The following is a 27,827-nucleotide window of genomic DNA, read 5'->3' as shown; positions in this document are numbered from 1 at the left end:
CCAGTGATTGATAACACGATAAGACATGCGCAGGACATGCGCCAAAACAATTCCAAAGATTCACTCGTCCCAAGGTGGCGTGATGTAAAATTATAACGGTCCAGTCTTTTGGGCGGATGAAAGATGAATCTTCCGAATAACAAAATAGGCTTCAGCTATTTTTTCAATCTGAAAAAATTAAATTCCAATCCCGCCAGTCACGCTATTACACTCACGCTCACAAAAAGTGACAGCCATCTAGCTGTCGCCAAACCAACTTAATCTTACCTGCTTCTATCTCACCTTTTGTTTTTTCAAGCTAAAAGCCGGACATGACGTCACACAGCAGTTGCTAAGTTTATTATTCCACAACCCAGGGTCTCTCCTCTCACAGTAACTACTATTCTTCCCAATGCCCTTATGGGCTTTTACACTCCTTATCTTGAAACCCACAACCAAATTCCCTCCCAAAAAAAAACTCCCTTCCCACACACACAGATCCACCATATACACACACACACGTATTATACCTACAGATATCTGGGCAGCATTTGCCCCGGAGGTAGTAGGGTTGGGGCGCCCACACAAGTCACATCAACGTATGCGATAGAGAGAGCTAAGAAGAACCCCGGTGCCGTGCTGCCGAGTCTTCGCTTCTATTACTCCGTAGTAGAGTCCGCCTCCGGTCAGCATTCTCTCCTTCGCTGGCGTAACGCTCACAACACAACACACAGTGTTGCGTTGTTGTCGAGTCTCAGTTTCTCTCCATTGCGTATACGTATCTTCGGTACAAGAAGAAAGTTGCAAGCAACAAGGCGCATCGTTTCAAACCGCAAAATAAGTTTTGTTTTCGGTAAGTTGAACTTTTCTTCTTCCATTTTTTGAATTTTGAAATGGCGCTGAATTTGAACGTTACGCCCATCAAAGCGAATCCGACAAAAGAGCACGTCTTACAGTATATAAGTATAGTAACAGGGAAACCAAAAATTGACATCAACATAATTTCCCTAGCTTAATTCTCCGGTTGAATTCGCTATTTTTCAAATATCGCAAGTAACGCGCCAAGCGTCCGCCGTGCCGCCACTTGGTTGCGTTCCTTTTTCAACTTTTTTCGTTTTTCCTCCCAAACAAAATTTATTCGGCGTGACGTCATGTGAACAGCGCGTCGTCCACATATGCGATCGAAAACGAAGAGAGTTCAGGTCTTTTTTTAAAACATTTCTCGTCCGTTGCTAAACAGTCGTAGGTTGGCGACGCGTTGGCAACGGTCGTCTGTTTCGTTTAAAGCCAACAAGTTCGTTTCTCTCTTTTCCAGAAGGAATTCAACACCCAAAAGTCAAAACGACAGGTACAAGGTAATCCAAGACCCTCAGCACACAGGTGTGTAGTTAGCTAAGCAGAGATAAGTCAGCCGTTTTTTTACTTTGATAACGCAACAAGCGATTGTGTGCGCAGAGGGGGGAAACAAAGAGCGGAAGTCTAAAGGTTCGCTCCGTTGGTCACACAACACCTTAGAATTATTTTTTGGTTGTATACCTTAACTTAATCACTCGAGTATTTTGTACAGTAATTGAGCAGGGCGGCACATCTACTCATTTCTGTCCAATTTTTGTCCAACACTTGTAAAAGGATTGACATTTTATTCGGTCGAGTTCAAGAATTTCAAATTTTTACAGATAAGATAAAATTTTATTGCGGTGGTTAGAACCAAAGTCTAAGTTTTAAAAAACCATTTGGAAATTTGTCTGGTGTGTGTATAGCATATGTTTGTATGACTGGGAGACATCTTGGCCGCTAAAATGCCACGCCCGCAAAGGCTTGGCTCCCGCTATATACCATGGCTAGCTACTCTATACGAATCAAAGTGCGACTGGCTGGCGCGCTCAGCCTCGCGATTGTTATGACAACCAGGGACGGACCGCAGACATGGAAAACAAAATCTCACAGCTAGGCAGTTTCAGTGTATTGGTCTCTGTAGAGCATTGGGTTTCCTCTCTTGAAACAAAATCTAAAGTTACATGAAGCGACCGATCGAAAAGAATCTACCGAAATAGATGTCTCGAAAATAGTTTGTTGTGCGGGACTGGGTGGAACGACGTGAGGGAGCGCCAGGCCCAACGGGTGTCAAAACAGCAGGACACACGGACCATTTCGTTTAGTTTACTCTCTGTTGGCTTGTTGTTGACTCTCTTGTGCGGGTTTTTTTATTTCTCGATCAACAGGATCGTCCAATTTAAAGAAAATTCAATTCAAAAGGAAATGGCAGGCAAAGGCAATGGCGGAGCTGGTGGAGACGGCGGATCGATCATTTGGAGCATCATCTGGTTCCTGATTCTCATCTTTGTCGGTTTCTGGCTGGGCGGTTTCTGCGCAGGTTTCCACATTCTCTTCCAGCCCTTCTCCGTCTGCATTGAGGGATGCTCGGTAATTAAAATAATTAAAAAATTCCTTTCAAAAGCCATCGTTATCGATTTCTCTTTTCATCTCCAGGGTATTCAAGAGATCCTGCTCAAAGGATTCCATTTCCCGAGAACCTGCGCCGAGAACATGATGGCCGGAAAATCAGGATTTTAAAAAAACAAAACGACATTTTTTGGGGGAGATTCTACATCATCAATGTGTTTTTCAGCCCTTTTTAAAAAGAAGAAAATATTTTAGAATTTGAAAAAGTTATTTTGGGCTTCAACCAAACAGATGGCTCATCCCCCAGCAGACAAAGAAACTGCCATTCAACAATTTCAATTTTTCACACACATCATATATTCATTATATTACCCATTAAAATGAAAATGAATTTTTTTTTCCTTTTCTTATTTTTAGCTTCAAATCAACATACATTTACGCGTTTTTTTTTTACTTTATTCCCTCAAAAGCTTTTTTTTAATTCAATAAAAAAAAATGTTGTTTCATTGTTTCCGATTTATCTCTCGTCTTTTGGTTTATTGATGTTACACACACACACAGTCACATGCAAGATTAAAGGTAATATACACATAAAATGAGCTTTGGGGAATTTTATAAGAGGAATTTTTGACAAACATTTAACTAAAGTAGACAAAAAAAAGGAATATTTGAAAATCACAATCTAATTTTTTCTTTAAAGATTAGAGTCCGTTAAAAGTTGTTATAAATTTCAAACAGTAAAATTATTTTTGGAGGGCTATGTGAAATTTTTCTCATTTTGTTATTATATCCAATTTTCTAATTTTCCAATCAAAAAGTCTCCAATCATTTTGTACACATACACACAGTCAGGCACACACAAAATTATTTTTTTTTCTTGGAAAATAATGACGTAAAATGATAAAAATGTAGGAATTAGATTTTTTTAGCCTTATCTTTTTTTTACCATATCTGAAACTATTTTTTTTTTGTAATTTTCTTTTTTAAAATTCAGTCAATTTATTTATATATTTATATAATATGAAAGTCATTAAAGAAAACATCGGGGAGATATTTTGTCTGGTTCACCAACAATTTAAAAAAAAAGTTAAGAGAGATAAAGTCAAAATCATTTTACGGTTACACTGTAAAGCGATATGGCACGCAGCAGCTCAGGTTTAAAAAGTTGTTATCTTTCAAATGTGTTTTTTTTTTCTCATTTCTTTTTTGTGTTAAAAGATGAGGGGTAATACGTCTTGCTATATACCTAAATGGATATTCCATCATCATCATTTTAAACCTTTCTTGCACACACACACAAAAAAAATAATTCCGAAATCAAAAAGTGGCGCTGAATCTTCCCCCCACAAAAATAGGAAAACCAAAAAAAATTGTCTTACGTCATTTCCATTTGTCAATCAATCAAATCAGCGCATGATAATGTTCTTGCAGATGACTTCTCCGCTGCCGGGCGTCGTGGCCGGCGTCTTGAGGGCCATCATGTGATGAGACTGCTGGTGGAGGCTGTGGCTGTGGTTATTCTGGCGCTCCCGGCTCTTGGTCCGGAAGGGATTCCACGTCAATCGGCTTCCGGCTGTCGTCGAACGGGCCTGGCTGCTGGTCCCGCTGTCCACAGTCCTGTCTCGATCCTTGTTCGAGTGCAGGCTCAAATTGAAGAAATCGGCGGCCAGACTAAGTCGCCCAGTGATGGTCCGGTCCCGACTTCGACCACCTTTTTTGAAATTTTTGAAATTTAATTTCAAATGATGAGTTATTCAAATTTGTAGGATAGTGAGATGGGTCATTGTGCGAGAGTGTCGTGTGACAGTTGACTGGTGCTGACCTTTGCTGGAAGATTTGGCGTCCGTCCTGTATTTGACGTGACTGTCGAGGCTCTTGTCACGCCGCCTGACGCCCGGCAGGTTACGCCCGATGGCGTGTATCCGGTCGCAGCTCTTGCTGTTGTTCTTGGAACTGCTGCTCCTTCCGGCCAGCGTGCTCGACAAACTGTGGCTGGCCGCCGACGACACGCCCGAACTGGAGCTGGTCGTCGACGTGGGCGAGGTCGATCCACGGCCGCCCGGCAGCGTTTTCGCCATCGATTTCATCATTGACTGTCCAAAACAAAAATTAAAAAAAATTGTAAGTTTGAATGGCGGGAAAATAACACGATTTAAAAAAATAAAAGAATAAATTGGGGAGTTGACGACGATGATCAATTGAGGATGAATACCTTAGAGGGTTGGGTGGGTTTCTCGACGGGCTGGATCAATTTGAGAGAGAGGTCGTTGCGGGCGTTTTTGATGAGGGAGACCACCTCTTCGTGGGTGGACCACTTGACATCGACATCACCGATTCCTATGATTACATCACCTTCTCTCACTCCGGCCAACTAAAAAAAGATAAAAAAATATTTGATTGATTTGGGTGAAATAAAATAAAATAAATTGGGGTGTGGGAATTTACATCGGCGATGGATCCGCCGTCGACTCCGGCGATGATGATTGGCCCGTCGCCTCGAACGCTGAATCCAAAGCCTTGGTCGTGCAATTTGCGGAGATTGGCCAATCGGGGCGGGTTCCACTTGTGCTTGGCCGAGAACAAAGTCAGCGGACCCAGTCCACGAAATAAATCATCCACTGGATGCTGACCGAAATCCGGCTGGCCGAACGACAGCTGCAATTTCGTCGATGCTACAATTTCCAAAGAAAGAAAAAAAAAACCCAAAAAATATATATAAATCACGAAATGGATAATAACCCAGACGAATCAAAATAAACTTAAAAAAAAAACACGATTAATACGACCATTATATATAAGCCATAAATCGTAATCAAAAACAACTATTCATCCGGGCGGGATCTCATTTTCCCACACACCCCCCTGCGCTCCTGTATATAGTGTCCGAGCTATAAAGAAACTAGGCTATCAGACTGTCTGTGCTATAATACCGATAATTATTATCCATCCATCCATCCATCTATCCATCCGAGAGCTATTTTCTATTTTCTATACGCTATTAGAACAACCCATTTTCGATCAAAAGAAACCCCGGCGTATAGTGTGCCGTTAGCGAGCGGGAAATCGCATAAATATGAAACTAACACATGACTTGGTATAAATATCGTGAGTTTATAGGGCGCCCGAGTTGTCGTAAAAAAAACTCTTCCAATCAACCGTTAAAGGACAACTAAGAAGAAAGAAAGAAACGATCGTTTCAAAAAAAGCTGCATTCTTCCTCCTCGCCAGAGACCTTTTGCGGTTCATTCTGTTTTTCGTGTGTTCGGAATGGCGAGGTCCGCAAAGTTCCCCCAGCACTCGATTGTTGGCCATAAAAATACACAAGAAAGAAGTTGATGATGATACGGTCCCGACTCTTAATGGCCCGGGCTTTTAAGAGCGCGCGGCCTCGGTTCTCCAGCGACTAAACGGTTCGATTATAACCGTCTCAAACGGTACCGCAGTACACTCGGAGAGCGTACACAAACGGGCCCATCGGACTGAGCGCATTTCATTCGAAAGAAAAAGAAATACATATAACCAACTGGTGTTTTTTTGGTTATTCTAAAACAAAAGAATTCAAACTGAATCATTATGGGCCGGCTATCAAAACACGGACGATCTAACGGACGTTTTCAACTCATTTCTGCGCGTTCTGGAAACGTCCACAACGTCCAGAATCAAAAATATTCCAATGCAAATGAGCAGCAGCAGCAGCAGCAGCAGTAGTCGTAGTCGTAGTGTAGTACTAGGAATTTGTGTGTGGTAGTAACAACCTCACGTAGTTTTGTTACTACTAGAAATGCTGGTACATAGAAAGAAGAGAATAAAAAGAAGAGGAGAGAGAAAAGAGAAGAGAAAACCTACCCAAAATGGGTGGCGGGTCGAGAGCTTCGCCAAACTCGTCGTCTCCGAGGGCTCGTGTGTAAGCGCTGAGAGCGGCGTCGTGAGCGCGTCGCAAAAAGGTCGACAGGTGGTCGCGCTTCTTCAAATCGCGGCACATGCGCTGCAGCCGCAGGCTCTCTTCGTGCAGCAGCACCGACTCCCGCATGTGACTCAAACCTGTTTTTTTCAAAAATAAAAAGGCCAAGAAAATACAAAAAAAAATCAGTTTGGGCTAAGAATAAGAAAATTCACAAAGACACCCAACGGCGTTTTAGTTCGCACGGGCATTTTTTCAAATTTCCCGCTCTGAATCAAAACACTAAATTATCGACGTTTTCTTATTTTTTCGCTTGTTGTTGTGAAAGTTTCACAAGGACGTTCTACGACCGCTACTACAACAGCCCCTCCGTTCATCACGAAACAAAACCAAAAAGAATTGGGCGAAAGTTTTCCCAACGTTTGGCGGAACCAAGTTCTAACTCTTAAAACTGTCATTATATTCCGTCTCCCGTTTCATTAAGACGACCGTTTGTTTGTTTAGTGTCTCTCTGTGTCTGTGGGTTGGACAATTCCCACGGAATCTAAGCCAAAAAGAAAGAACAAAAAAAAATCGGTTGTTGTTGTTGTTTTTTTATTACCCAATTGAAGCTGCTCGGCGCCGTTCTTCGGGACCCGAATGTCGATGATGGTGCTGACTTTGTCTTTGCTGGCTTTACTGGCCGAGAAATTCAGATTCGAGGTCGACGAGGCGTTGGCATCGCCGCCAGACGCCCCCCTCTCGTCCTCCGTGTACATGAACGTCAGCGTCTCTTTGGTCTTGAGGCTCAGCGGACGGCCGTCGATGCTGGCCACCAGACCAGAGCCCACCATCTGGTGGGCCGTCGCCTCGTAGTATTGGCTCTTGACCTGGACCAGAGCGATCCACGAATCGGGAACGTAGTCCTTGACCAACTCGATCGACAGAGCCTCGTAGACTCGCTGGTACGAATCCGACAACTGGCCAAAAAATATAAAAAAGGATCGAAAAATATCAAAATCGATTAGTTCCGTACATTATTCGAATAATCAAACTAGACAAGCCAAGGTTAATGGGAAAGCCATCAAATCCAAAGCACGCACAAGGAAATGGGGAATCAAAAATTTATTGGCAGACAAAAATAGAAGCCGCCCGTTTTTCTTTTTCCTCATGTGTAGAGACCAAATTCATAAAATTTGCTGGTCACGATCAATGTCAAATTATTACGAAACGTGCGCGCATATCATCATCATCATCATCATCATCGCCCAGGCAAATGAGGTTCTTTTCCAATTTTTCTCTTTCGGGTTTGCCTCGTATGTTAATGAGCCCGTGAAGTCTGTCCGTCTGTCGGTGTGGGTTCAGAGTTTTATACAGTTAACTAATGGACTGCCGGGCTATTTTGTGCGGAGTGGGGGAAACCGACCAACCCAAAAAGGAAACCAGCGGCGAAGGAAACCCAAAAAACCACGAGCCGAACACACTCATGTGATGAATAATAATTTAAATAAATAAATTCACGAGGAGGGAGGAAATAGAGTTGTTTTTGTGTTTTTACCTCGGCTGCCTCTTGGGCTTGTTCCAGGTAAGCGTCGATGTCCTGGGCAGGAGCCGACTCTCCGCGGTAGCTCAGCAACAGTTTCTCGAAGAGACACTCGCGAGCTTGAGCCTGGCCAACAACAACAACAACAGCAACAACAAACCGAAAAAGTTAATAATCAGATGAAAATAAATCATGTCCGTCACGCTGTCGAGGACGGACCGAACCAAAAAAAAATGTATAATAACTCACAATCATGAGCAAGATGAATGCCTCGAGGACTTGCGGGGCCAAGTCCATGGACGGAGCGTTGGTAAAGTTGTCGACAATAAAGCGGAAGACGGCAGCTGCTCGTAAAAAGTTATCCACAGAACCATCGAGCCCGTCACCCGTCCCGCGTTCCAGTCTCGTCCCGATTTGAGTGTGCAGGGCTCCCAGGTTGAAGAGGACGCAGGCTTTTTCGAAAGCCACAGTCCGCTGGGCGCTGGGCACTCCCGTCAACGAATCAAACCTGAAAAGAAAAAATAAAATAAATTACAAGTCAGTATGGAACAATTTGAAAATTCGCGGGACCGTTACAATTAGGACAAAGAATCGGATTAAAAAGAAAACAAAAATGGAGGAAGCTAGAAAAATAAAGATATCAATCAACTCTAATAAGGCCCGGGAGACGGTCGACCAAGTTTTCTTCTGTTGAAAGAGATTATGCAAATATAGATCTGAGAATAAGCAGCAGCAGCAGGTGTGTTACGCTCCAATTTTTCTTTTCTCTTCAAATTGGCCACAGTCCACCAGACTTTTTTTTTTATTTCTAATGATTGAAAGCGGCACACCTCCTACTACCCGTCGTGAGTGCCACGCTGTAAAACGACACGTTGACTATTCGAAATTGCATAATAATACATATCCATTCAACGCATTTGCATTCGTACAAAGTCTCACAGCTGAAGTAAAAAAATAAATGGGCGAAACGGTGAAAAAATAAAGAAATAGAAAAATAATAGATTCAAACAAATAACATAAAAACTTACCAGTCGAAAAAGACGCCCAGGCCTCGTTCGGGAGAGAAAAATCGTCGTTCGAAAAAGTAGAGCTGATTGTAATACTCGTACAACAAACCGATGCCGGTGGCGTCTCGGGAAGGTGTCCTCATGGCCTGATTATGAAAATAAACAAAATGAAACCAAAACAAAAAGAGCAACAAAATTTTTTAAAATTATTTAATAAAATGAAAATTGAAGAAAATGATTTCTATTTTGTTTTTGAGGTTTGTTCACTATTTTTGTCAACATCATTATTAACAGGAAGTTTTTTTTAAAAATACAAAATAAAAATAAAAGGCAGACGACCCCAATAGACACGGGTTTGGGTTGCTCTAGTTTGGTTTTTTTCTTTACCTGGCGCAAGTCAGACAACTCGGCAATGGCTTCCAGGTATTCATCCGCCTTGCCTTTGTAATGGTCTTCGATAAATTCCTGTTGGCAAAGAAAAGAAAAGACCCAAATTGAATCCATTAACAATTGGCCATTCCGCATCCAACGGGGATAACAATAATAATAATAATAGCGTGGAGCCTATTGAAAAAATACGTACGTGTAGAGCATCGTGAAATGGAACTTCCTTCGTCTCTTTGAGACCTAGCGGTATCATGGGGATGTGATGGGTGAGACCGCCGTGCTGGTCGCCCTGGTAGACCTCGACCGAGCTGTTGAGAACGGCCAGTTGCTCCTTGAGCAGCTGCAGATTAGAGTTGACAAAGCTCAACTCGAGCGAAACCGTCTCGCGCAGCTTCTTGTTGCTCGTGGCTCTACACAATCAAATATAAAAAAACGGACACGTTAGGTTAACTGTAAACGCCATTTGACATCAGACACACACATGCGGGGCAATAACAACAACAAGAGCCACCCCAGGAGAAATATATAACCACGAGGGATGGACAATCAACGGGGTTTTTTTCTTATCCAGGAAGATGAGGGTAATAATGGGCACCCAAGAGTAAAAGACGCCAAGCGAATCGCATGATTGTAGCAGCCCAGTCATTCCGATCTATCCAGGAAAAAGAATAAAATCATTCGGTAGTTGTACGACTTTCGGCTGATGATTGCATCGAAAGTCTAGAAAGATTCCCAATCTGAAATGCAGGCGACATTAGCGCAACCTGAATCATCATCCGGCAGACAATACCATCGGAACCACCCCGAAAACCAAAATCCAGGACGATTTGTGAACTAGTTGTTTTTCTTTTTTTCTTTTTCTCTATTTAGAAAATTGGTTGTGGCTTCTTTTTTTGTTGTTGGTCGAGTTGATCGACCGCAGCAGCAGTGATTTTCCCTTCCAGTCTTGTAGACTAGAAGGGGCTTCAGGTTAAACACCCTGAAGAAAGGGGGTGCACAAAATCTGGAACTCTTATCAACGCTAAAGCAAATAGAATAAGACACTCACCCACAAGGGAAGAAAAAAAAAGTTTTACCGAGTATTGGCCAATAAAAAACTCATTTGCCAGATGTGGCACAATCATCATCAACGTAACGATCATAACTGCAGTTTCTTTAGCCCTCCAGGTGTGAAAGATTAATTCCGAGCAGACCTCGATCTTCTTTTTTCTCTCGACCCAACAACGATCATTTAAAAAATAATTCAACTTGTATTTTTTAATTCTATTTGAATTTGGCGCGCGAAAATATTCAAACCGTGAAAAACCTCGTAAGATATTGGCGATAACCCAAAGACAATTTCAAATAAAATTTGTTTGACGACGACGACAGTGGCACACACACTAGCAGAGTTGTATAAAGGAGCCCTTTATTTCTACGATGTTATCTGATGTACATTTCTTTTTTTTTTTACTACTTTCTCTCTCCTTTTTTTGTCGGCGTGCGTTTTTCTAAAGCGGAATAACACGAAAATCGCTGCCGGATATCATCACTTATCAACGTTAGTCCCCCCCCCCCGACACTACTACTAGGTACGACGCCATCCTTCCAAACGACTTGGCACGTTCAAAAATAGGGAAAACTTTTTTCTTTTTAACTTTAATTGTCTAATAAATTTGAAAAGAATTTTGCCGGATTTACTGCAGCGTGTATACGTAAGCCGTCATTGACCTTTTTTTTTACTACGTCTCCTTCACACCAAATTCTTCATTTCCTCTTCGCCATTTTTCGTTGTCTACAAAAAAAAAGGGAAGGAAGGAAAAACAATTAAAGTCGTTCATAATAACCCGCCGAAAGGAAAAAATAAAATAAAACTAGAAAAAAACATTTCTATAAATAAAATAGAAAAATTACAAAACAGAAAGAGAGCGCTAATAGTGTAGCATACAAGCCATCCATGTATCATAGAGTGTGTCTAGCGTCTGGAACGGCTGCCAAAAATAAAAGAAATACACACACACACACAAAAAAGAAGCTTGTTCTTCTTCTTATTTCCAAACGTGAGAAAGAAAAATGTTTGGTTGTTGACACGGGACGGTGGGTTTTGGGCTGCGGGATATGGAAGAATTCCCACAGCCAGACTAGCATCTACAGCAGTGAGTTCTATTCCCCTCTTTCCCCACTACACTCGTCGCCGGGCAGATGATTGCGCGACGGCATGTGCTGCTGTGAATATCGATGAAATAGGTGAGCCGTGCGAAAAAAGCAACGAGACGGCCAGTCCAGCGCCAGCGCCAGTCGATAGCCATACACGCATCGACACCGCAATTTTTTGGGGAGGGAAAGCAATGAAACAGCAACCAAACAAAAAAAGAATCTCTCGGCCAGTATCGAATAGGAAAAAGGAAGTTGAACGGACCCGATTAAACGGTCAAACACCTCCGCTTCACACGCCAGAATAACAACCAACTCGACACGTTTCGAAATCAACCAAATATTTAAAATTATTCATTTTTTTTAATTCCACAGTGAAGAATTGCTTTTTGATGAAATCTGAAAAATGTCACCGTCGACATGTTTTCCCCCTATCGCTATTCAAATGACACTCCCTACCCTATAAAATGGGCAGGTAAAAAAAGAAAGGAAGAAGCAACTGTCAACACACAATCAGCGATGGAAATCCAGGTGTAGATATTTTTGGGGGGGTATCCGGTGTCCAGCAATTTGAATGATGGGGGAAAAAACAAGAGAGACAGAAATAAAAACAAACTTTTTTGTTGTTATGTGGGTGCGGATTCGTTGATTGCGCCACCACACACACTGGGATGATTTGTGTTCCGACCTTGACTGTGTGCGCGTTAACGCCATTTCCAGGTGAGCGAAAAACTCACACCAAGTGCCGAGAGAATCGTCTCATTTTTTGTGAATTTGACACAGTCCGATGTGTCAGTGGGTGGCCACTGGAAATAGACAAGTTCCAGCCGTGACCGTCGGTTGTTGTTTTAAATTTTTCTTTAAAAAAATTTTGAATCCGCCCAAAGAAAAAGAAAAAAACTACAAGCAGGTGTGTCAAGTCAAGCTACGACGCTCATCATCAACGTCAAGTAGAAAGAAGAAGAAAATAATTATTCAAACAGATGACAAGTTGACCAACGAGACATGACGCCACAGGAGGGGGGGACGACTACGACGTATTATGCGTTATTCAATCCATCCACTCACAAATTCTGTTTGAGACCCCCCAAAGAAAGAAAAAATAAAATAAAAATATCGTCGATTCATCTACGCTCGACCGCCATCCGGAATTAACAAACCAGCGATGAGATTTCACCATTAGAAAATGTGAGGGGGGGGGGAAACGTACCCCAACTGAGTAGAAATGAGATAATGAAATGTTATGACACCAAAGAATCTGCAGAGAGAAATTTCTGCTCCAGAAAAATAATAAAAATAAATTTTTGGGCTTAACAAAAAAAATAAAATGAAAACAATTGGCGATTGAATGGAAGAGAAAATTCGGTCGACGAGGGGGTGGAAAAAGTGAAATGGAGGAGAAAATTCCTTTTTGATCTTTAGAAAAGAATAGAAAAGAAAAAAGAATAGAGAGACACACACAGTCACAGTGTCGTTGTGTTTCTTACTTGAATAGATTCTCGGCGCCGGCTCTCAAACGAAGTTCTTTGTTGATCTCTTGATTCAATTTGGCCCTTTTCGATTGCAGTTTCGACCGGCATGTGGCGGCTCTCGGATCCGAGCCCTACATTTTTACCAAAAATAAAAGAGAAAAGAAAATTCAATTATTAGTTGACGTGTGAATAAGACAATTCGTCATGTCGACACGGTGGCAATAAGAGAAGACCCTCAAATCAGAAACAAACATTTATCAGAATTTAAACATGAAATATATATACCCGATGGTAGGCCTTGTTATGGGCTTTCAATATGGCGACGTGAGCCATGATGTCGTGTGTCTATTTCCGGAATCACTCGACAACGATCCGATAGATCTTTTATTTTTTAAAATTCGAATCGAAATTTTGTCTACTTCATTCAAAACGAATCAAATTTCAACGTTTGGGAATTTTAGTTTCTTTTTTTCCTGTCCAGCGTGAATAGACACACACAGGAGCCTTTTCAGATTTTCTGTTAATACCGGATAAATCCGAACACACAAACACACGTCGGAAAAAAATAAAATCCCGTTGATGTTGGGAGAAGCGAAAAAAAAGGGAACGAAACGAGGACGTGAGAGTTCACCCCAGTCACGAACACCCCACCAACGACACACGGAATTTAACCGAAAAAAAAAACACACACACACACTCTGCACTGGAACACACACACGCAAACACAGAGAAATAAAAACGAGTACGTCAAGTTCACAAAACTTGGGCGAAAAAGAAGAACACGTCAGTCAAACAGCCACACAAAAGATGTTCCAATTGTCGAGATGGCTGGTCAAATTCAAAATGAATTGATTTGGATTTTAATCCAAAATCAATTGGCCCAAAAAAAAAAAATGTTGAAACGAAAAATTCTTAATTTTTCTGTCGGAGCTGCTGCTGCTGTGCCGGACAGCGGTCGATGTTGAACTGGCGTGATAGTCGCCGATGGGAGCGATAGAGATACACTACTATACTCCCCACCAAAAAAAAACCGAATCAACCAAACTCTCTCTGTTATACTGGCTGGGGCTGTGTGGCGCGCTCGTCGTTCCGTTGTTACGTCGTTCGTTCTCTCTCTTCTCTTTTCCCGCGAGACAAACAGAGAAAGAAGGGGAGGGGACACAGGTAGGTAGGAGAGAGAGAATTGAACAACAAAAAACCAACCAGGAGAATAGCCTCAGGCTTTTTTTTCTTACTACCTGGATATGTAATAATCCCCCCCCCCTTACCTCCTCCCCTTCTGCATGTGTGCGTGTATAACCAAAAAGAAGAGGAAGGAATGAAATCGGGTTCGGCAACTTTTTTTTCAAAAATTTCGGCAAACGTCCTTCAATTGATTTGTATTTTTTATAGGAGATGAATATTTATTTAATGATGCTCGATGATGATCGCATTCATCAAAACAAGAACAAGGTCAACTATTTCTTGATGAGGTTACCCAATAAATCTTTTAGTTATGAAAATTCCTGGAATTTCCAGCCGGCTCACGCTAATGATGGGCCGCAATGAAAATATCGTCCTTCTAACGTATTCCGGGAATGAATCGGAATCGCTAATCAAAGTAATCAGAAACTTGTGAAACGGACGGAAGATATTTTATCGTTGAAAAAAATTAGAAGAACGTTCGAGAGATTTTAAAAACTTGTTGCCCAAACCATTTCGAATAAGGCGACGAGGCTCCGCCCCCACCTGCGCAAACACGCAAGGTGTGTACTGTGTAGCCAAGAGCGGCCGGGCACAAGCCGGTGGGCAACCACCGGCAACCGCCTGCTGCCGCTGTGGGTTTAAAAAAAAAATTTTTAAATAAAACCACCGCTCATATTTACAAAAAAAAAAATATTTTTCTTCAAAAGTCCTGTCGTTTTCTTCGTTTCAAAATTTGACCCGAGGCCGTCATCATCAACATATTTGATTGTAAACACGGCACACCATAGAACTGAACGAAAAATACCTTCTCTCTCTCTCATTCCACTTCACTTTCTTTCTTAACGAAATATATATCTAGCGGCTCATAAACTTCATTAGCATACCTGCAAACCGAATGAAACTTGATTCTATTGCCCAATAATAATTTTTTCTCTTCTCTTCTCTTGATGGAATTCAAGGCGTGTTTTATACAATAAAAAATAAATTGTGTTGGGTCACTTTGGTCGAGAATTGGTTTGCTCACGATACGATTGCATCACGCGATCATCAGATCGTCATCGTATTCATCAAGATTCCGAATCCAGCAGCTAAAAGCTGGCAGAATATTAATCGACTCTTTTCCCCCAAATCACCTCGCTCCCAATCAGCAGCCCCAGCTCAGTCGAATTAAGCGTTATTTAATTTTACGTGACTTTCATTTCTCATCGCCCAATTGGATTTTCCAGAGAAAAACAATTTCAAACACGTGCCCGGGATGTTCTTGAAAAAGACCAAAATAAAATTTCCACATCAACCCTCAAATAAAGGTTGGGAGAGAAAATAACAACTCGGAGTTGATTGTGAAATATGGCATCCATTTCGATCAAAAAGAAAAAACGGGAAATGTTTCCTTTCCATTTCCTTTTGGATCAAAAAATACAAAAAAAAAAGGAGAAGTGAATTGGAAAATAGAATAAAAAGAACAAGAGACGAGTTACGTTCAAATGGATGGCGTGCTGGACGACTCCCGTTATAGACTTTAAATTGCCAGTCAAACGGATCGAACGTTCGCCCAAGGAGGGGGGACCGTGACGGAGTTTGTGCCGTCTCTTTCACCTTTTAATAATAACAAATGTAATCTATTTCGTCCTTTTTTTTCTATTTTCGATCCGGTTCGCAGAGTTTTCTGGAATAAAGAAAAGTGGCGTCAAGTCCAAAGGGAAACCGCAGGACACACACAAACACACACGCGCGAATGTGTGTAGAGTTGCATGAGCGGAAGAGCCGCAAAACTTTCATTTGTGAATTGAACCGTTGGTAAAAATAGTTGTGGAAACAACAAATTAGTGGAAAGTGTTTTTTTTCTTTTCAATGTTCAAAATTCAATTATATTAATTTTACGGTAGACCGGATGATAAAACATCTTCTTCCGGCTTGTTATAAATCTCATAAAAAAAGACAAAAAGAAATAAACAAGTTTGAAAATGTCATCTCATCTGGAGCCAGCAGGAGAGGCCCGGCGACAAGCGCCAGATGACATTTCAATGGGGCCGAGATGGCTGGCTGAGTGTGAGTAGAGTATAATCAAGTATTGTATTGGGCTGGGACGATCCCGTTATTACGGGATTTTATAATCTCCTCGTTGCCATCCGACAAACAGCAGATTTGTTGACAAGAAAAATAAGAAAAAAAAGATGGGAGGATCAAACACGGTGACTTGACATCTCCTTTTTTTGTCTGGCCGAAAGAAGATGAGATATTTCTTTGGGCTCAAACACCACCACCACCACCAGGTTGCTGTTGAAATCTTTTTTTTTTGGTAATTCCTGTCATCTTCATCGCAAAATTGACTCGTACACCTTCTTCTTCTTCTTCATCCAGCAACGCCCGAAATTACATTGAACAATGGCGGCCGACGCCCAATCAACAAGGCAGCTCGCACACAAAGTCTTCCCCCGATTAAATAATTGAATAAAAAGTTAAAAAGACCTTTTAAGCTCAAATATTTCCGCGTGAAAAAATGGCGCAACTCTTTTCTCTTTTTCTTGGCAGAGGTAAAAGGAATGTGTCGACATTTCTTTACAGCTGTTAAAGTGCGTTGATCCTTCCAGAGTCGTCGTCGTAAGAGTTGCCGTGAAAAGAGAAAGAACTTCTGGGTGTGTGTGTCGTTTGTAGAGTTACTACGAAGTTTGTAAAAAAATAATAAATACCTATGAGCTTTCACTGCGTGTGCAAAAAAATATGCCCAGTTGGCAGCATCTCTTTCTGTCCAGGGCTGCTGCAGCGTGAATGTTTCTCATCATTCAAAAGATATGGAAGCTGTTGCTGCTGGCTGTTCCTTCTAGCTTTTTTTGTTTCTCTCTTTAAAACAGTTGTGAACTTAAAACTATGAATACATAATACGATTCATCCAATGATGGACGACGACGACCCAGGTCCTTGACTGGGCCTGAATTTTGTCCAGTGAAAACCGGACAGAAGAGAGCCAGTAAGTGGGAATTCGCTTTCATCCTGGACGGGTGCCCCCCCCCCCCTCCAGTTAGGTATGCAAAAGAAAATAAAATATCTACCAATCTATCTATCCTGTATTTTTTATGGTATTGGGAAAAGAAGAAGAACCTGTGTGTGTGTGCGTGCGTGCCTTTCGTTCACGGGGCTCTATAGCGTCGTCGTCCTTTTTCTAGCTAGAGCCCAAAGATGGACGTCTGGAGAAAGCAGGAAGGTACTATACACCATAACATTTTTGTCTTCTCCCAACGCCTAGAGGGTCACGTATACATAAACGTCGACACAACCACTCCCGATTCTCCATCGAGCTTCTCCTCGGGTGAAAGTTGAGAAAGAGAGAGAGTCTCTTATTCTTTTCAGTCGCACACTCGAGATTCTTCTTCGTTTTTTCCCACCTGGTGAAAAATAAAATTTACTTTGGACGGTCCAGTAGAAGTAAAAGGGTCCCCCATGGTCGTCATCTTCGCGTGTTGGAAAGACGAAGAAAAATAAAAAGATGAGAGAGAAAACAAGGACAATATAATGATGAAGATGATGATGGGCTATAGAAATCGCTAGCGAAATATTATTGGCCTCTACGACCGACTGGTAGTAGTGGCGGGAAAGTTTTTGGCTTTTTTCAAAAAATGAACTTTAAATAAAAAGATGATGATTCCTTTAACCCCCCTCTAGGCTTTTTTAGCGTGGCACACTCTCCGAACTCGTCTCGTCTTAAAAACAAAAACAGCAACACACGCGTGGATCGAAACCTCGGAAAATACCAAATGTGGGTCACGATACTTCGTTCGGGCCGCTGCTGCGAGCTAAATACATTCCGACCCTTTTTTTTCTTGTCAGACGGTGAAAGAAGACGAAAAAATTTTATTTAAATGAAATGAAATGTCAGATGAAAACGAAACGTCAAAATAACAAAAATAGAAATTCAAAAATAAAAAAGGAAATTCTTTATTCGTTTGAATTCGGGAAACAAAACAAAACCCCAAAAAACAAGATGGATGAATTTATATTTTTTTTTTTAATTTCTTTTGCGGTTTTGTTTTGTTTTCTAGGACTCTGAAATGAACGACGTGTATGTCGAGTTGGGGGGGGGGGTTAACTTGTTCCCCCCTCCCGCGACCCGGACGACGCGTGAAAGAAGCCGAGTGCTGCGCCGTTTCCCGTGTCAAAGAAAGGTCAGCCCAAAGTTGAAGAAGCCCAAGTTGACTCGCCCAAAATGTCTTTTAATCGCCAAATCAATTACAAAATAAACAGCACAAAAAGGTCAAATCACATAATAAGAAGCCTGTCCAACATTTTCCTTGATGGTTTCTCTCCCCATCCATCCGGAATACATAACGTCCATTCCCCAGTAATGGGCACAATCGAATTAGATATAAAAATAAAAAGGCCAACAATTGGAGTGAAACCATTTGGCGTTTAAAAAAACAAGATTTGGGCAGAACATTCCCGAAATAGCAGCCGACGAAAGTTGCGCAGCGATAAATAAATAGCGCGAAAAAAAGACACACACACACACAAGTTCATTCATCTGTTCCGCCTTGTTCAAAAATGGGGAGAGAAAAGATCATTTTCTCCAGAGAAAAATTCTATGGCCAAAAATATAAGAACTGGAATATCGAGATTTTATATTTTCTTTTTCTTTTTTTCCTTTTGGATATTTAGAGCGTGTTTCCTCCGCAATATGGGCAGACCTTAAATAATTCCCCACACACCGAAAAACCAACTCGTTGGCGGCCGCTCGCCGTGCGCGCACTGCTCGCCAAACGCCATCAAACATAGTATGCAAATGTATTGGAAATCTAGCCACTCTATTTGGGCGCATCATCATCAACTCTCAGCGCGACTTCCACGTTCTTTTAGACGTGTCGGGAAAAAGAAAGAAAATAAAAAGAGTTCAGCGATTATTCCGGATTACAAGATGGCGCTTGGGTGACCCACATCAAAAAATAAACCCGACGCGCTATCCCGAATCGACACTATACGAGAAGTGAGAGAGAGTTTACAATTTTATACATTAGCAAAGAAGCAGGTTTTATTTTTTAAACTTTTTAAAATGAGATGCGCCGAGATGTCGTAAAAAAAATTCTATTTTTATTCAGCGACAAAAATACTGAAATTAGCTCGTCCTTCTCTACCGCCATTCATCACGCGACACTCACGCGATCCTGCCGTATTCCTATTTAAAAACCGCCATCACCTAACCCCACCGTTTATCTGCGCCAGCCAAAAAAAAAAGCGAAACAAAACGGGAGCGACCATTTGATTGTCGTTGCAGCTCATCACCATCGTCTGGCCTACATTTCCCGGCAGCTCCTAAAAGATTGTGTCCCTCGTCTCGGCCATCACGAAATTTGGTTTTTCAAATAAAACAAAAAATCAAAACGACTGGGGGTCGCTCGACACAAGTTTTAATCTTATCGCCGAAAAAAATACAAAACAAAAAGGACGCGACTCTCTCCGCCTATGGCGGAGGCTTTTTTGTTCCGGAATTATTTTTACTTTCACCCTCTTTTCTGTGTCTTACTAAACATTTCCCAGCGTTGCTGTTACAATCTTGTTGACCATTTTTGTTCGTTTTAAAAGGCAAAAGAAAGAAACACAAAAATTTGACTTACGGCGAAACTTGTACGGCGAAGGACGGCGGCTAATTCCGGTTTATCCATGGCAACAGAGTATTTTTAAAAAATCAGTTAAACGAATGGCATTGTTCAATTTTTTGAGGGGTTTAAATCAATTTTAAAAAAAAAGGAGATGAGGGTTTCGAACCGAAGCGTCTCGGTTACCAGTCGGCACTGCTGAAAAGACGCGCAGGTAAAAACGGAAAAACGATTCACGACCAAAGGGAGGGAGGCGGGAGTGATGAAAGGCAACAACAACAACAACAAGAGTCTCTCGGTGTCGTTTCTATTTCTCTCCCCGCCAGTCAAAAAGAAGAAACAACTGCAATAGAGGTCGCAAGGTCGAAACCTTTTCCAGAAAATCTTTTAAATAAAAGACACAAGAGACCGTTTTTTCTTTTCTGTTCTGTTCCATGGGGTGTGTTGTTGCTTTGCGGTTTAAATGGAAGTTGTTGCCAGCCCAGGGGGGAATTGTATTGCAACACGATTGGCGTGTACAGGTGAAAAAGAGGTGGATGGAGGGGTTAACCCACAACAATTTCGACCCTCCTCACGTCCTTCGAGGCTCACATCTCTATTGTTTTCTAGAGTCGAAACAACACGGTGACATAACCCGTCACCAGGAAAAAGAAGAAAAAACCCCGACTCGACTTTTAAGCTTCCCGCCACGTCGTCCCAAATGGGAGTTTAAGCTTCCAGGTAAAAAATCCAGGGGGAAAAGAAGTTGATCCCAGGAATTATGCGCGACGAAATTCGGTCGATATAAATCCACAGGGCAGACTGGCCTCTCCCCCTCACTCGTCTGGAGGGAATTTCAATGTTTTCATTGAAAAAGATTTATTATGTGTACAAGTCTACCCTTTTAGGCTCAGGAATTTTATTCGAAATCCTTCGGTTCAATGAAAGACGACAGTTTAGATTTTCGTGTGTCGTGACGGAACCAAACTCTCTCCCGATTTGCAGCACAATGGACGCGGGTCGGGCGGGGAAATGTCGGAATGCGTTGCGGATGTGGAAAAAAATACAAAAAGAAACGAATGTCACTGGCGCAACGCAGCACAAAGTCCCGAGGCTTCGTCTTGCTTGTCAAAATGTCAAGGTCTCTAAACGTCCGATCACGCTATAGAGCCCCATTCTTTTAGCGATTAACTTTGTCGTTCTTCTTCTTAAGACTTCCTTCCCCCCTTCTGGTTGATATAAAAAAAATTACGTCACGAAACAAATGGGGCGGGACGTGGAAACATCGGCAGGGCTTTGGGTCATCCGCCAGGATTTTTGTTCCACCATTTTTATTTTTGTTTCCACGCAGCAATCTAACTTAATTAGATCCTTTTTCTCTACCTTCTGTTATGACGCAAGAGAAGGAAAAAGCCCAGATGCGAAATATACCACCTCCCACCAGTCCCCCCCCCCGCCCAGTTGGTGGGAAATTCAAACGAGATGAGTCACACACACACACACACACCAAAAATCTGTTTGGGTTTTTTTTTCTGTTCCCCGCGACTTTGACAAAATGAGAAATAGACGCACGAAAGACATTTTGTCGCATCCAGCAACTCATCACGGTCTGTTTCACTTGAATAAAAAAATAAGAATTTAACATTAAACAACGGCCGCCAGCCTGGACAACCGTTCATTTATATATTATATACGAGAAAATTTGCTCTCCGAGTGTGACACACACACAAGGATAAAAAGAAGAAGATCCTGTTAGATTTGTTTGGGGATAAGAAAAGAAAAACAAGGTCGAAACGTGATGCGGCGTCTATACGGCACTTGCAAGAAGAACAAAAAAATTTTCCAGCCGACTAACCATCGTTTCTTTCAAAGTATAAAAAGGCAAAAGAATATGATTACACACACACACACACAGTGTGGGCTGTGTATAGTAGTAGCACTAGTCGTTGCTTGACTACGTACGTGAAAATGATCCATAACACGGTGAAACAATGGAATGACGTAAAAGTGGAAAGAAAAGAAAAAACAGGAAAAGAAAAAGAACGTGACGGCGAATTTTTCAAATGTTTTTGTTTCTTTTTGTTAAATTATTCCACCTGAAGAAGAAACTCTCAGGTGGAAGGTTTAAAAAAAAAATGAACGTCGAAGAACGTGACCGTACACGTCGGGGTCCTTGTTAAAATATAAAATAATGTTTCATTTCTCTTCTTCTTTTGTCGAAGCCAATATAGGATAGGCGGTGGCAAAAAATGATTACCGATTCTTCTCCAAAATCGTTTTCAACTTCTTTCGTGAAAAAAAAACAAAATTAAATGAGACTCGTCATAAGCCAAATCCTTGGCCCACATTTTGTCGTTCATCATTTTCGCGTGGCTGTCGTTTTCGTTTGAAAACAATTTGACGACCCATCCATTCCAAATTCGAGTCGACTTTTGCTTATATCGGATTTTTCCTTGAAGATTTTTTTTTTTTAGTTTTCACCAATGAAAAATGTAATTATTTCACGCGAAAATGTCGACCTCAATTTTTATTATACCAGGCCAAACATTCAATTTCTTAATTGGAAGGTGTTCTGGGTGCCTTTCCGAGTCACACGCAACGGTGGCCGTGGTCTGGCAGGTGCTGCGCACATCATCCCCGCACACACACACACACACACACACACACCTGTGTCAACGCGTCACGCACGTATCCATTTTTCCAATGTTTCGCTATCCGCCACCTTTTTTTTACGACTTTGAAATAATTTTTTTTTTCTACCCTCCCCGATAAAATTCCGATGAGAAAACAAAACCCCAAAACGAAATAATAAAATCAGATTTCAACTTACCCTGGGACGATCGAAATATCCTGTGGCGCCGGTGCCGGACCGGCCGGTGGTCTTGTACTTTGTGTATTTGCACGACGTCGGGTCCGTGGCCGACGTCGACGTCGTGGCGCTAGCCATTCCGGGATATGATTCCAACGCACCCCTCAAGGCGGCAGAATTAATTCCGAATCGTGTCAGTCGAATTCGACACTCACAAAACAATTGCTGACCGGTCAGTGGCGGAAAAACTAGAAGAAAAACAGAAACTTAAATGGGAAAAACAACAAAAAACTCTCAAGGAAAACCAAAAGAAAACACACACACACACCGGTGAATAAGTTTTAACGACAAGCCCTATAGCTAATTAACAATTGGTTATTCGGCTAACGGCCCCCACACCGGGTTTCTATAGTATTTGTCTTCTTGCACTTTTTTAATGAAGGCGATCGATTTTCAGGTGTGTCCGACCTGTCGTCCAGCAGAGATTCAACTGCCAGCGCCGTATTAGTTGTGCAGCCGTTTCACTTTGGGACACACACACACTCGCCTCTGTATGTGTATTTGCTTCTCCTTCTTCTTCTTCCACATTTTTTGGCTTTTTTAGCTCCCCCCTCATTTTTACTTAGTTACTACTTCTTCTTTCTTTTCTTCCTCGTTTTACAAGCGCTTCCACCGAAAAACACACACAAGGAACACACACACAGCTGCTGCTGGATATGCACAGCCAGGAGGAGGAGGAGGTGGACAAATAAGGAGGAGGTGTAATAAGGTAAAAAAAGACGAGAATTTTGAAAGGGAACGAAGGAGGAGTTTCAAAAAAATAAAGTCCGAATCCCCTTCGTCGTGCTTCCCTCTCTCCTATTTCTCTATGCGTGTTTCGTGTGTGTAATCTGGGCGCCTCCATATGTTACCTAATACACACGGGATTGGAACATGTGTGTTTCTTTTTTGAATAATATAACAATCGAAAAGAAAAAGGAAATTGATTGAGAGAATGAAATGGAATGTTGAGAGTTTTTTCGGTTGGCCGGAACTGCGGGGGGCACATTTCGACGTTTCATCATCGTCAGAAATTGTTTTTGAATTTCATCAATAATAATAAAAAGCGAAATGGGTTAGTCTTCAAAGTCAATTACCCAAATCAATGCGTTTGGCAATGCGCCCGCAGAGGATAATAGAAGATCACGTTACCAAATAATTTATAATGTTAACCCGGAGGAATGACCGATGATCAAATCGATCATGGAACCCTAAAACCAACAAGGTCGTTTTCACCTGTCACATCCAACCCCCTCCCAACGGCGGCAATTGGACATTCTCTCGTGCGGGAGCGAATCGGCCCAGATGCCTGAGAGAAATTTCGGTTCAAATATTTCTTCCACGTCTCAATCAAGTCAAATTTCCAAGAAAAAGACGTCACCAGTTGTTGATGTCCCAAAAACTAAATTTCCAAAAGTGCAGAGGGGCAACACACACACACACATTTCTGTTTGTTTTGGAACACACATTCTTTCATGGAGACCTCGGGGGCTTGGTGATAACACAGTGGACCAGTTACTAGGTCCCCCCCCAGAAGAAAAATGACAAAAAGGCAAAGTCGTGACTGAAAAGATCGAGTTCTTTGGCGATTGCCATTCGTTAAAGCCCTAGATATCGTACAGCTAAACACACAGTGTGTGTGTGTACGTGTGTGTGCACGCGCGTGTGTCACACATAGAGAAAACCGGTCTAGAGTTGGCTAATTGGCTCAACCCAACGTGCAACTACACATCGAGAGTCATCCACATTAAAGTCTTCTTTTTCTTTAACTACTACAACCACTATAACTACCGACATTGCCTCCCATTAACATATACGGCGAAACCCTTTTGCTCTACTGGACGTCTTATTTCGACAGGGGCTTGCACACACAAATCGATCAGGCCGCCAGGCTATCAAGTCCGCGTCCAACGCTGAGAGAGAGAAAGGCGTAACTCGCCAAAACGACGAAACACGAGAAAAGTATGTGGGCGAAACTTGACCGCCGAATGACCGAAGCTCATCATTAAAAAACATTTCTCCCTTTCAAAAAAAGCAAAGCTGTAAAAAACCCCAAAACACAACAATGGTTAGAAACAATTAAGACACTTTCATTCACCATTTTTCGTTTTTTTTTTTTCCTGCTTGAAACCAAAAAACCCAAAAATCGTTAACTACTGGAAATTAAAGAGAAACAACACATACACACACTCTCTTTTTTCCCGGAGAAAAATCCGCGGTGTGGAAGTGACGGTGGTGTCATATTACCCCCCCTCGAAAATTCGCTGTAGATGTGTATAATCTGCTTTTACTCTCTCCTTTTTCAAAACAATTAGCCGGAGCGAATGAACTCGCCCTGGTCGAGCGCACACACACACACACGTACTAGTAGTCTCATGTCTACGATTGTGTGGATGGGTGGGTGGATGGCGGCGGTCTAACCGAAGAGTTTTTACAAGTCATTTCCACCGCGACAATAGGCAGAGCAAGTAAATTGCACGCCGAGTTGCTTTTCCCAAAGTTGCCATCAATGTTAACAACCCTGACTAAAAGCAAACGAAACAAGTTGGGGGGGGGGGGGGGGAAAGAGAAACGAGAGAGAGAAAGGAGTAAAATAGGGAAGGCCCCCCCTCTCGTCTTGTGTGTTTTGTTGTACGTACGTCAAGGTGTATAGGAAATATGATGCGTCCAGCGGACACGAATTGACGTGAACGTGCTCCGGCCAGTTGAGCTTTTAAAAGGGGAAGGAAAGCAGGCAGAACAACACCCTTCCCATCGTTAGTTTACAATGGCTATAACACACAATCAAGGGAATATTTTCTCTTTCTACTTTTTTGGGTTGGAAGAAGAAAACAAAGTTTCGCTTTCATTCCGTAAAAATAGATGTTTTCCCTTTCTCGGTTTCCCTTCCGCGTCATTCCCGATGGAATTGTTTCTTATTTTATGGGGGAACACCACCACGCAAGAGCTGTCAGAAATAATAATAAAGAATAGAAAACAAGAGGCAAAAAGGCAGTGGTGGTGGTGGTGGTGGCGTGAGGGCGAGCGGGGGGGAAGGTTACTCGGTATTCACGAACGCAATTCGACCGGAAGACTTACCAGTGTTGTTGTGAAGGAGAGGCAGACGCGCGAAACCCTAAAAATAATTTCAAAAAAGAAAAAGAGAAACGACATGTAAATACCCAAACACGGCCAGACGAGACATTAAAAAAATGTTAAAATGAGCTAAGATTATTGCACACATTTTTCCAACCTTGGTTCGTTTGTTTTTTGTCTTAGTACTATTTCGAGTTAAGCCAAACTTCCATTTAAACATGGAGAGCTTGACATTCTAATGGTTGAAATAAAAAGGGAAATTTACGAACAAGGATCGATGGGCTGAAAAGAGAATTAAGCCTTGAACTTTGAGGAGAATTACTTACGTTGGGAAGTCACTTGGATGGATGAAGGGGGGCCATGGCTAGATGGGTCGTTGAGTTGACGGGGGCTGCAGCTCAAAAAACCAAAAAGGATGGATCACACGGCTAAGTTTGCATGCCAAGTTGGATGAGCAGGGGGCATCGACGACGACGTTGATGTCGCCGACAAAGAGCGATTCCACCTGAAGGGCCTCGTCGTTCTTTTAGTTGTTTCGTTTAGGTGGAAAACTGCGTTGCAGACGTGGGCCGGTGAGCAGATGGCCTTCCCTTCATGACGTCGATGGCCTTCTCAGGCCAGTGATCCAGATGAAGAGCCACAGTCAGAGTCTAACATTGAAACGCCAAGGATGGAACGAGAGTTGTATACAGCTGAATCGCTGGCGGATGCTGGATTCAATGGGCACGATCTCTTTGTGTACGTGGTCGACAAAAGCTATACACTCGTTCTCCGTCGATATTCAACAGATGGGCTATGTACGAAATAAAATAAAAATAAAATCTTAAAATATGCAAATTATTGAAACATCATTTAATCGTTGAAACCAAGACGTGAGAGCGAAAATGACTTTGTACCTCAATCGGGGTGATTGACTGCATAAAGCTGGACCACCACGAGTATCTTCTCTCGAGTTGAGCATTTACATTTCGACTCCTATTTCGACCAGTTGAGTCGTTTCAATCATGATGGCTTCTTCATCTTCGGTTCGCTGAATCCAAAAGTCATCGGTGGACGCCACGTGAGAAACGTACACGTTAGCAGGCTCAGGCCGACTGGAATTCACAAGTTAAAAAGACTTTGAGTTGCATTCCATCAGCATTTCCTTTATTAAATTGATGATCTTAGGGGTCTTCAATGTTGCGAAGTATCAGGAAAGGTGTGAAAGAATCTAATCAAATCTTTTGTTTGAAATAGTATGCCCCTACGGATATCAATGACAAAATGTTAGGAAAAGCACCTTCTCTCCTTGTTTTCTTATTTATGAGCAGTGTTAGAGCGAAAACTTCATACTGTTATAAAATAAATCAAAAATCACATAAATCACTGTCTCAAGTCTTAACTATCAATCACATGCATGTTACCAAGTATGAAAAATACATTTAAATAATAACAGAAAAAAGGGTAATGTAAATAGAAATTCATAAAAACAAATGCTTTTTGTTTGTTTTTTACCTTGAAACATGTGCTCTGAACCTTTAGAAGCAGCTTGAAACATGTGCTACACTGCAAGCACGTGAACACAATGTGGGATATTAATTATTCAAAAGTCAGAAACGAAGGAAGCAGACGAAAGATGACAATCGATAGATTAAGGATCACGTGGTCATTTTCAGTGATCGATACTATAAAAATATTGATTGCGATTTTTTTTTCTTTATGTGGATAATACATAATAACATTCTTTATCTTTTTAACAGAAAAAAAACAACATTGAACGAAGCAAAAAAGAAAGAATCTACAAGACTTTTACCAAATGTTTGGAACAATCCCTTACCGCGCACGAGTTTCCTTCTAGGATCGACCTGCTTTGAATGTTATGAAATCTGAGAAATCTAAAATCTAAATTTGGATTTGCGGAATGCGGGAATGGTACGAAATTCAATCAGTTGCTGAGGATTCGGTTTTCCGGGGGACACATTGGTTGTTCTTAACTTCTTAATTCCTTCTCAATAATAATGAAAATAATGTCATCGTAAATTCGTAACCCATAAATTCCCGGTGTCTCGGCTAGTTGGGTCGTTCAGACGTACGATTAAACATCGTGGACCGTTACCGTTATCTCGATAACGCAAAGCGTTCCAACTAATTAAACAGTACCCAGCATGCAGTGCAATGAAGTAGGTATGAGAAGTGCACTGAGGTCGGACACGACTCCAAGCAACCTCCCTTTGTGTAGTAATTCGCTGTAGCGTGAGTCTCTTACGATTTAATGTTTAGTATACTGTAGTTACCAGAAGAAAATTGGTCGCCATGAAAACACATAACATTGATATCATGACACACTATTAAACTGCAAAGCTAATTTATAA

General features: G+C 41.8%; 1 protein-coding gene and 1 long non-coding RNA gene across 6 annotated transcripts; one reads left to right on the top strand and one right to left on the bottom strand.

The window, feature by feature from the left end:
- Nucleotides 1-519: 519 nt before the first annotated feature.
- Nucleotides 520-2,550, top strand: LOC124206268. Its single transcript, XR_006879655.1, has 3 exons — nt 520-832; nt 2,202-2,403; nt 2,470-2,550. It is a non-coding gene; the product is annotated as an uncharacterized LOC124206268 (long non-coding RNA).
- LOC124206266 (rhophilin-2-like) lies at nt 2,201-27,074 on the bottom strand. Of its 5 annotated transcripts, none has more exons than XM_046603988.1 (17): nt 26,971-27,074; nt 26,373-26,570; nt 25,803-26,269; nt 25,480-25,516; nt 22,384-22,610; nt 12,820-12,935; nt 9,396-9,609; nt 9,200-9,277; nt 8,834-8,958; nt 8,055-8,313; nt 7,821-7,931; nt 6,885-7,242; nt 6,229-6,423; nt 4,828-5,054; nt 4,595-4,753; nt 4,205-4,475; nt 2,201-4,093 (listed from the first exon to the last, which is right to left on the bottom strand). In XM_046603988.1, exons 5-17 carry the CDS (start codon nt 22,498-22,500, stop codon nt 3,789-3,791), a joined length of 2,535 nt encoding a protein of 844 aa, XP_046459944.1. In that variant the 5' UTR covers nt 22,501-22,610; nt 25,480-25,516; nt 25,803-26,269; nt 26,373-26,570; nt 26,971-27,074; the 3' UTR covers nt 2,201-3,788. The 5 variants fall into 5 exon arrangements, with proteins under 5 accessions (XP_046459944.1, XP_046459942.1, XP_046459943.1 ...); XM_046603986.1 differs by having other exon boundaries at nt 26,373-26,719; nt 26,971-27,044; XM_046603987.1 differs by lacking the exons at nt 25,480-25,516; nt 25,803-26,269; nt 26,373-26,570; nt 26,971-27,074 and adding an exon at nt 22,691-22,902.
- Between the last annotated feature and the right edge of the window lie 753 nt (nt 27,075-27,827).

This window comes from Daphnia pulex, chromosome 10, assembly GCF_021134715.1.
Source record: "Daphnia pulex isolate KAP4 chromosome 10, ASM2113471v1".
NCBI lineage: Eukaryota > Metazoa > Arthropoda > Branchiopoda > Diplostraca > Daphniidae > Daphnia > Daphnia pulex.
This window is presented reverse-complemented; position numbering and strand designations above follow the sequence as displayed.

Bases quoted from the DNA above. Each gene is read 5' to 3' on its own strand.
- LOC124206266 (XM_046603988.1), bottom strand. From the start codon at position 22,500: ATGGCTAGCGCCACGACGTCGACGTCGGCCACGGACCCGACGTCGTGC. The intron at 12,936-22,383 runs GTAAGTTGAAAT...GTAAAAATGTAG, and splicing joins GATATTTCGATCGTCCCAGG to GGCTCGGATCCGAGAGCCGC. The intron at 7,932-8,054 runs GTGAGTTATTAT...GTTGTTGGCCAG, and splicing joins CATTCATCTTGCTCATGATT to GCTCAAGCTCGCGAGTGTCT.